The sequence below is a fragment of the Alosa alosa genome, chromosome 20 (assembly GCF_017589495.1).
Source record: "Alosa alosa isolate M-15738 ecotype Scorff River chromosome 20, AALO_Geno_1.1, whole genome shotgun sequence".
Classification (NCBI taxonomy): Eukaryota; Metazoa; Chordata; class Actinopteri; order Clupeiformes; family Clupeidae; genus Alosa; species Alosa alosa.
The window spans coordinates 27,954,315-27,964,500 of record NC_063208.1 but is presented as its reverse complement, the minus strand read 5'-3'; the positions used below and the strand labels follow the sequence as shown (position 1 = coordinate 27,964,500).

Genomic DNA, 10,186 nt, shown 5'->3' with positions numbered 1-10,186 from the left:
AAAAAAAAAAAAAAAAAAAAAAAAGAACTGGCTAAACGAGATCACCAACAAGACTGTCACTAAAATAAAATAAACAAAAAATGTAATGTTTCTAAAATGTGGAGGCAAGTAAATGCAAATCCTTATACCTACTTCCCTGAATAAGAATAAGGAAACAATGCAGTGTTGTGAAACTGTAGAGGAAAGTACCCTTTTCAACGGGGGGCTCGCTGATCAGGCTGTTGCTCTCGGCCAGGGGCTCTCGGCTCCTCTTTGCCATCTGCCGGTTGGCGGCTGTGGGCCTATCCGCCATCTTCTTCTGCAAATTCTCACGTCGCGCACGAGTGCGCTCCAGAAGTTTCTAAAGGCATAAAACACCAGAACAAACAGCAGTGAGAAAAGAAGATATTCTACTCTGTCTAGTCCTGTAAAACAAGGATGATGCACGACACATGACTGACTAGGCTACTGGGCGGCTTACTCGAACACTGAACCAATTACTAAGTGACTGGAGTACCTTGGGGTGGAGAATTATCTAGTTTAAGTGCCAGGGATAAACAAGTTGTATCTGGATCAGCAGCCATTGAAACCTTCTAAGAGTTTTGAATGTCAGGGCAGTTAGGTTTTGTGAACATTATGTTCACAAAAAAAAGTTGGCCTAATGCCTATGTTTAAAATCCCAAGCAAGAAAAAAATAGCCTTGGCCCAACTGTGTCTTGAGGCGTTGGGCATTATTCAAAAGTAGTACAGCCAGTCAGCCCAAGCTGGTCTCTTGAAGTCTCTGTTAACCTCATCAGTAAACATTCCTGTGGCCGAGACTAAGATTTATCACTCTCCTTCTATGCAAGACTCAACACATTCCTGCTGTTTTCCCGCTTGCAGGCTGGCTGGCTCTGGGACTTCATGGAAAGTTCAGTTACTGTGGGTGTCATTCCCAAGGAATGAGCCATGCTTTGACACGTGACCCCGTGAAACTTTAATTCTATTGGTCAGGGATGAAAGGATGCAGCGTTGCCCATGGTTAAAACACCCACATCTCCATAAAGGTAAATCAAATTTGGCAGCAACTGCAGTTTCTTTTACAGCAATCTGACAATACCCCATTTCTAATGTTACCCGGTGAATAGCCAAGTGGTCACCTCACTAAATATAATCCTGAACTGAAAAGGCTGTTGAAGGAACAGATTTGATCAGCAATGCAATGATGACTGATATGCAAATAAAAACTGGTCGTTGGTGTGACATTTGATGCTGCTGAGCGTTTCATTTCCTCATATTTATTTTCAAATTAGTAACGTTACTAGTTGGAGAAGTAACTAAATGTAGACACTCTTAAAAAGGGAAACATCCCGTTTACGTAGTTTAACGAAACATTCATATTATTCTGGTGGAGCTGTTCGACAGACCTCGCTAACGGTAAAGAAGCACGTTGGGACAGGGAGTGAATTAAAAGTTAAGGGTGTGCAGAAGAACATGCATCGAAAATGTCAGCTAGCTGCTTTCTTTACGTCAACTTAGTAGCAGCTATCAAGCTAGAAACCACTCCGTGATAATAAAGATACTACTCTGAGCAAAACTTCACATGATACTATAACAATTATTTTTTTTGTTGCAACTGCTGATTGAAAACGGACAAAAAGAGCGTTGTTCTTTTCATAAAAAACAGCATGGCTGACGTTCTTTGCACCATGCAGGTGACGTTCACAGCTAACTTAGCTTAATTAACATAAGTTAGCGACCTTATCATCAATTGCTTGGGTTTCTAATAAAACGTGATGTTTAAATGTAATAGCGCATACTACGGATTAAACATCAATCCTTGCAACAACAATCCTTAAACCTAGATAATAAGTTATAATTTGCTAGCTATCATTCCAATCCTAGCATGATTAACGTTAGCCTTTAAACCCCATCAACAGCTGAGTTCACATTTGGCCAAGATAAGTTAGCTAACCTTACCCATCGTTAAAATTTCAAAACATGAAACTAACCTCTGTAAATGGATCCATTTCGGACAAGATCCTCAAGATCGACCGTCTCTCTAACTGGCTGCTCGTTTTTGTATGGTGAACACTGATCAAGAAACCTGCCCTGTTGAAAGGCAAACGACTTCTATCAGAAAAACCCACCCAGTTCTCTCATGTGTCACGAAAACATCTGTTCAAATTTGAATTTCAGCGCTGTGCCACCACGCAGGCGCCAACGGACACGGACAGCTTGATTGGCAGTTGATTACGCGAATTAGCAAGCGTTGGAACCAGTTGAATTTAAGTCCCGCCTATTCAATGACGGAACCAACAACTAGGCTAGTTCAAAATAATGGATATGGTTATGGTATTTTGCTAAATAATAATAATAAAGGTAAGTACACAGTATGGAGCAGTACATCTATATTTTCTGTAAGTGTGCCAATATTAATATAGAAATAAAAGAGGGATATGTTAAATATCATAATTACCAAAGGATAGACATATTGTGCTAAATACTTGGCCTAAATCTGGCATTTATAAAACCTAGTCTGAAACTATCATTTCACATCAATGGAATGATCGGTAATCTGCGGATTTTTTGAGATGGATAGCATCAGCTTTGCTAGTATAGAGGGCGCCATTGCACAGGTTTTCCCAGAGTCTGAATAGGCTACTGGATTTTCCTATAGGGTTCTGTTCAGTCACTGCTATCTTCAAATCAGAACAGCTGTTTTATTAGTATAATATATTATGCTTTGTTATGTTGTCTGTCAAAAAGTTGCCAATGTTGCAGACAATATCATTTTCACAGGTGTTATTTATTAGTCAATAGGCCTACTTTATTCTTTGTGAAAGTCAGTATATATATATATATATATATATATATATATATATATATATATATATATATATATATATATATATATATGCGTTGTGCATTGATCCATATTTATATTCACTGTGTGTTCAGTCAATACTTTAATTATTATATCCACTGTGTGTTGCATTGTATTCATTGCTTGAAAAACATTAGGCTGCATCAGTAGCAGTTTCCATGTGCACATTGTCATTGCTTTGCTGTAGGCCTTTGACCAAGACATACATAGATGTAAAAGGGAACCATAATGTCACTGTTTACACAATTTGAAAGTATTAGTAGCCTATACCTACATTATCCAAATTACAGCGTATTAGTAACTTGAAAAACATAGACAAATACATTTGGGCAGACCCCTTCTTGTAAAGTGGGTGGATAGATTGTTATGGTTATGGATTAATAGAGGATTTTTTTTGTATATTATGGTATTTGTTTATTTTCATTAGGTTAGGCTATTGATCATTGATATTGCATTGACGTTGTATTGTCTGTTATTGCTATGTTCCTTAATGTAGTTCAACATTTCAAAACCATTCCCTGCTCATTTTTAACTGTTGTATGGTTTTTATTTGTAAGTCAATTTTAACAAAAGTGTCTGCTGAATCTTAACAATAACCATAACCATTGATAAAATACTGGCATGGTGGTAGCTTGAGGTTTAAATGGAGTAGACAAACTCATCGGGGAGTAAAATGAAAATGTATTCGGTTCCTCTAGTTCCAGCAAAGTCCTTAAGGCATTATAAAGTCTCTGATTTCATTCATTAGACAAAGACTTTGCCTGCTTTATGTACCTTGGCCTCATCATCTACCTGTGCTTCAGAGGAGCGGATGTGACGTGGAAGTGACTGTTTCTATGTGACGTAATTGTGTATCATGGCAACAAGACGTGCCTTCTCGCTCTGTCAGTCAAATCATTCAAGGTGCAGCTGCAAAGTCCTTTGCAACTGCTGTTGTTGCTGTGTGTTCAGTAACTATGTCTTCATTTGGGAATCGGTCCGAATGAAGACATCTACTACCAGCTAGCAAGTTTTTGTCATCGTTGTCTTGCTAGCTGTGTCGTTGTCGATTTTAGCTAAGTTATTTAGCTAGTTTAGCTATTATACAGGGTACAGGAGCACCACTGAAAGAGTTTTACGTCACGCTAGCTGGCGAGATCGTGTTCTCTGTCTTGTAGGCTAGTTATCGAGGTAGACATCCAAGGAGTAAGATGATGCTTGAATCCATCAAAGTTACTGGTATGTATTTTTTCATTATGCATTTTCAGAAAGTATTTTGTATCCCTCTTGCATATAGTAAAGTGTTTAAATCCAACAGTCCAGTGATCAAGCTGTCACAAACAACAGTGTTTAGGCAATGTAATCCTATGAAAACTATTGGGATATTCTTTCTTCAATTATATTTGAACGAGTGTTATAACGTTGTAACTATACCCAAGGATGTTCAGGAGGTTTTCAATGTTACCTAGTTCATTGTCGTGTTGTGCGATTTTGAACTCATTATAGTGGATAATGTCAGTCCACATAGACTCCGTGTTCACAGAATAAATGAAAAAGAGCTAATGTCTTGTCTTGTCTAAATGCTGTGGATGTTGTGGACCTTGACATAACAATAAATGTGGTTGTGTAGTCAACCTCCACTTAATGTTTCGTAGTTCATGTGTTTTAGATGGTGCAAGGGGACTCTTCGATATCAGAAAAATATTTCAGCCGACTGTTTTACATGTTTTTTTTATCCGCTGTTAAAAGCCTCAGATCGATTCATCCAAGCGGAAGAACAATGCATCAGAATACTTTTTCATATCGAACTCAGAACCAGTATCGTGTAATGACCTGAAATTATAGCCTACCATGCTTCTGTAATCAAATTGATGTCACGATTCATGATACACGAAATGATTTTCTAAACAGAGCTCTCCACTCCAACCACTTGATTGTGCCCTTTTGAAAGTTTAGCCAGGTCATCTCTAAATGGAAGTGGATCCAGCGTTAAGTGTTCCTCCTGTCTGGTGCCGGCAGAGGCTCAGTCATTAGTGTTCTGTGGGTGCCCTCTCTTCCACCGCACTGACACTGCATGCCAGCCGGAGCGTAGAGCAGCGCAGTTCAGCTGGCAGTGTTGCCACCTGGGGCCCCTTGGCACTGAGGCTCTCCAGTCCAGTCTATGCTCTCTCTCTCTCTCTCTCTCTCTCTCTCACTCATTCTCTTTCTCTCTATCTCTCTCTCTCTCTGTCTCTCTACCTCTCTCACTCACTGGCTCTTCTTGCTCCTATTCTCCTCTGTCCACAAACATCAAGATCACTTTATAATGACTAGACTACCCATGGAATATATGTACCTAGTGCCCAGTGAAGCAGGAGAAAAACGCTTACATCATATCCGCTGTAGCATCGACTAAAAATAGATGCATCCACGCTGTCACATCCACTGTCATATCCACAGCACGGGTATAATAGACGCTGCTTGAAGCTGAGTTAGTGTTCCTGTGTGTGTGTGTGTGTGTGTGTGTCTGAACATGAAGGAACCGGGGAGCTGTTATTGTTTGGGACAGCGCATGAGAGATGTGTTGCTTTGAAAACCAAATGAGACATGGGACACTGTCACCACAAAGAAACCCTCTTGAGTGTGAGGTGTTCAGAGAGCCGGTTTCAGAGTGCCAGCTTGTTTTTCTGACAGAAACGGGCCAAAGACATCGTTCCTGTCCTCTCTCTATCTCACTTACATACACCTACTGTACTTGCTTCCTCTCTCTTCCTCTCAGTCACGCTCTCTCTCGCTCTCCCTCTCTCCTTCCCTGTTTGAATAAGAGGATTAGTCTGTTCAAGTAGAGATAGAACACACTCGTCCAGGAAATAATGGGACTCCCTTTTTTAAGCCTCAGCTTAAGGTAAACATCTCACATTACCCATGCATTATCTCTCTCTCTCTCTCTCTTTTTCTCATGTGCCCTCTCGGTCTTCCTCTCTCTCTGTGTCTGATTCTCATTTATACTCTCATTATTCCTCTCTCTCTCTTCTCTCTCTCTCTCTCTCTCTCTCTCTCTCTCTCTCTCTCTCAGAGCGTTTGCACTGGCCAGAGCTGGAGCAGACTAAGAAGCACGTGTTGGCACTGGAGAAGCCCCTGAGCCCCAGCCAGCTGTGCCTGGAGCGCCTGTCGTCCGGCATGCTCCAGGACCTCCTGACCACCGGCACCCTTGTTCACGTCTGCTGCAGGAGGCGGGGACGAGGAGCAGCAGAGCTCAAACCCACTCCCGTGAGCTGGGCTGGGGGGGCCAAATGGCTCCCGTGGCGGGCCAGGCGCCGGCGTCAGTGCGTCAGGCGGAGGGGAGAAGTGCCACCGCGCCACCAGCACCGCCGCTGGCTCCCTGATGCTGCTGTCTGCAGAGGGGTGCGGAGACGCGCGGCAGAGCCAGGCCATCTTCCAGACTGGCAGTGGCGTCGGCGGCCTCAAGCCCAGCCAGAGCATCACAGTGTCGGGGAGCACCATGGGCCTGTCCCCGCGTCCTGCCATCCAGACCCGCAAGAGCTGCTCCCCGCGCGCCACCACCAAGCTGCCCCTGCTGGCCAAGAATGGCAGTGCACGTGACGGGGAGAACTCCATCAAGAAGCTGTGCATCCTGACCGCCATCAAGCCCGCCAACGTGGAGAAGGAGAAGCTCAAGTTCTTCAAGTCCAACTACAGCTACAACCCACAGTTTGAGTACAGCAACCCCGTGTCCTCTCAGGTGATCGCCAAACACAACAACGCCTCTGACCGCTTCCTCACACAGGTAAGTAATGACAACAGACACACACACACACACACACACACACTCTCGCACTGACTACAATGGCTGAGCTACACCCTACTTGAATTTCCCCTGGGGATCAATAAAGTATCTATCTATCTATCTATCTATCTATCTATCTATCTATCTATCTATCTACTGGCTACTGGTTGTCCACTACAACAGGCAGCCTTGACCTCTACCCCTCTTCATGTTTTTCTGCCAGACCTGTAATCCTGCAGGCTTCAGTGAGAGCGTCTGACCTGCCAACCTCTCTGAGCTTCAGTCTGTGCTTTAGAACATTTGATCTGTGTCTTACCCTCCTCCTCTTCCTCCTCCCTGGCCTGCCTTTCACCCTCATCACTTTGTTCCTGCCAAGACGAGCAACATCTCTCTCTCACCTGGCTAGTGGCTACAGGTGTCAGTGAGTCTGGCACCAGTCTGTGCCAACGTAAGATCATCTGATCTGTGCCAACCTTAGAGCTTCAGTCTGTGCCAACCTGAGAGTGACTGATCTGTGTCTCACGTCCTCCTCATCCCCTGCCTCCTGTCTTTCACCTTCCTCCTGCTCTCTTGCTTGCTGCCAAACAGAGTACTACTATATCTCTCCAGTCACCTGGGCACAGGTGGAGCGGATCCATCTTTCTCCATTCACCTGGGCACAGGTGGAGCGGATCCATCTCTCCATTCACCTGGGCACAGGTGGAGCACATCGTTCCACAGTTGTGTGCCAACCTCAGAGATGCTCAGGAGCAGTGATGCTCAGTGTCAGGGTAGACAGAGTCTGGGTGAGCTGTGGTGCGTGCGGGGGCGTCCATACCACATTTGGGTCTAAGTGCCCATGGGGTCCCTGGGTCCCCTGGGTCGATCTCATCTCCCCATCTTACTCCCATCTCTCTCTCACTAATTTCCTGTCAATCACTATGGTCCTGTTGCAATCAAAGGGCAAAAGCCCCCCCCCCCCCCCAAAAAAAACTGTTTATGTGTGCACTAAATCCACTTATTAGTGCACCCAGAGCATCCAGAGACACAGTGGGCCAATGTCAGGAGGCAGAGAGGAGACCGCAGAGATGCCCAGTCAAAACAGTCTTGGGTAGTAGGATCAGCCTTTGCTAAACGCAGCAGAGTGATCTGGCAGAACAGTCAGCTACGCAACGCAGCGAGAACAGCTGAGCCACACAGAGGTCAGAACACCACCGTATCATTACAGCTTAAGGTGACCGCTAGATGATCTCTGGGGAAACAGAACTGGATAATCTGGCCTAGGAAAGAACAAGTTTAACTCAGCCAGAGTACCTGTGTTCTTTTCATTTGAACTTGAAGCTGCATGGCTGTGAATGTGAAAGAACAGTTTGGTGGTGAACTTACTGAACCCAGTGAGGAGGTTCCCACTCTCTTGTCATTGACACCCACAGATTTTACTCGGTCCACTGATTTTGAGACTTATCTGGGCCATTGCAGACCTTCCTTTTTTTTAGCAATATATATTACAACAAAGAGCATTCAAACAAGCAAGAAACCTTAGCAACAGTCATTCTTCTCAGTCACTTCAGGTGAATGGTTTGATTTTCCCCTGCAGAGTGAGTGACCTATTGGAATGTTAGTCAGAACAGTTGGGTTGCTATGGTTCCTATTGTTCTGTTTACAGTTCCTGTGTGTGACTGACATCAGCGTTGTGTGGGGAGAGGTGGCAGCGGATCTTTCTGGTAGTTTCAGGTTGTCACCCACATACAGTGTTGGGGAGGAAACAAGAGAAGTCTGAGCAGTAAACTGGGTAAAAGGATCCCAAGAGGCGCTCTTCCTCTATTCTCCTCTTCTCTTTCCTCTCCTCCTCAATCCCATTCTATCCTCCTCTTCTCTTGACCCAGACCCAGCTCTCAAAGACAAGTCGTTGATAAAAGAAAAAGGCTCCTTAGATGCTTCTCAAAATACCCCACCAGCTAGTCAAGGTGCAAGAGCTCTTGCCAGCGCACTCCCACAGCTTAAGTGACATCATGTGCTTTAAAGCGGAGCTTCCTTGAAGAGGAAGAGTGTTTGTTCCAGTGAACAGGAGCTCTGGAGGATCACATGGAGGCTAAATTAGACAGTAGACTCAGGAGACCATCAAGACCTGAGACCTGATCAACTCACTGCAGTCAGTTTGGAGATTCTCGATTTTCATGAATGGCAAGGAAGATGAATTGTGTAAAAATGTGGATGTTTGGACATTATATGGATTATGCATGCAACGAGGAAGCACATATGGGAAGGCACTGCCTGATTTAATTCTTCACATTAAATCATTAAAAGTCAGTAACAAAACCTCAGTAAACCTGATGCCCTATCTTAGTACTACTGGTTTTATGTCTGGGTCAGATTGCATATTTTTTTGTCTTCCACAATGGTCTTTTAGGATTGACCATGTCAGACTAGGCGAGCATAGAACCATAAATTCTTGCCACATCTTGGTCAGGAGGTTGGCCACAGTACAAGATCCTGTATCGTTCGGGTTGTGTGTCATCATAGTGTCAGTATTAACAAAGTGTCATAGGAGATTCCCTCCTTATTCTTATGTTAGACTTTTATTCATAGCATCTTAGCTCGTCACAGAAAATAAATCGCTGGCCATTGAGTATGTCACATAACAAGACGCATTCCTCCAAGTCCTGCATAGTCATTCCCGACCTTTCATATTCGGGCAAGACGCTGGCAAAATGGGGCTGAAATCGTGTAATCTGACCAAGCCATCAGCTATTAGCTAGTATTAGTACTAGCTGGTTGACCATGGGAGGCAATGCAATGGCACTGTAAGTGATTTGGTTAATGATCTGTGGTGGTCAGCATTGGTTATGCAGGAGAGCTGACCGCCTCGAGGCCCCAAGGCCAGAGAGCCTGCATCCCACTGCACACAGAGACACAGAGAGACATTCCGTGTTCCGCATTCCATTCTACACGCCACATTCCATCGGGATCTGTTGTGGTTCCGTCAGCCCGAGCATCTCCTGAGAAGACAAATGTGGGGAGAGAGTTAAGGAAGAGGGATCATTACCACTGAGCACTGAGCACTGAGCACAGGGCTTTAGGGGTGGAGGAACTCAGACGTGGGGTAAGCATAGGACCAGTTATGTAATAATGATATGATAATGTAAAGGGAGCGATGCTAATAGAGCCGGCAGTGCTAGGACTGCACGTGTTGGGAGCCGGTAAATAATAGAGGAACACAAAGTGCAGCAATTTCAGAAAGCACATGCAGACCTACTACACATGTAAGGAAATAATGTCCTATGGTGTGCTAAATGTGAAATATAATCCTTACTACTGTGTCAACGTGTTCAACACTGTTGGTTATAACCATTTCACATGTTTGTTTGTTTTGCAATCTCTGGCCTGATGTGTTGTGCTGTGCAGGCGGTGCGGATCATGGAGCTGGCCTTGCTGAAGTACGGCAACTACGAGAAGTTTGAGCAGGCCACAGGGGGCAGTCTACTGACCAAGAGCCGCATCTGGTACCAGGTCAAGAAGTACATGGAGAAGGAGGGATGTCTTGGGGAGGTGAGACAGTGCAGAGACACACACACACACACACACACACACACACACACACACACACACACATACAC

General features: G+C 44.4%; 1 protein-coding gene across 1 annotated transcript in view; it reads left to right on the top strand.

Annotated features, from left to right (window-relative positions):
* Window positions 1-6,149: 6,149 nt before the first annotated feature.
* The window catches only part of kiaa0895 (KIAA0895 ortholog), a gene marked incomplete at its 5' end in the record, with an annotated part of 11,690 nt that continues 7,653 nt past the window's right edge, over window positions 6,150-10,186 (top strand). The window contains 2 exon segments of the mRNA XM_048230448.1: window positions 6,150-6,590; window positions 9,975-10,118. Coding sequence (XP_048086405.1) covers window positions 6,150-6,590; window positions 9,975-10,118 — 585 coding nt within the window.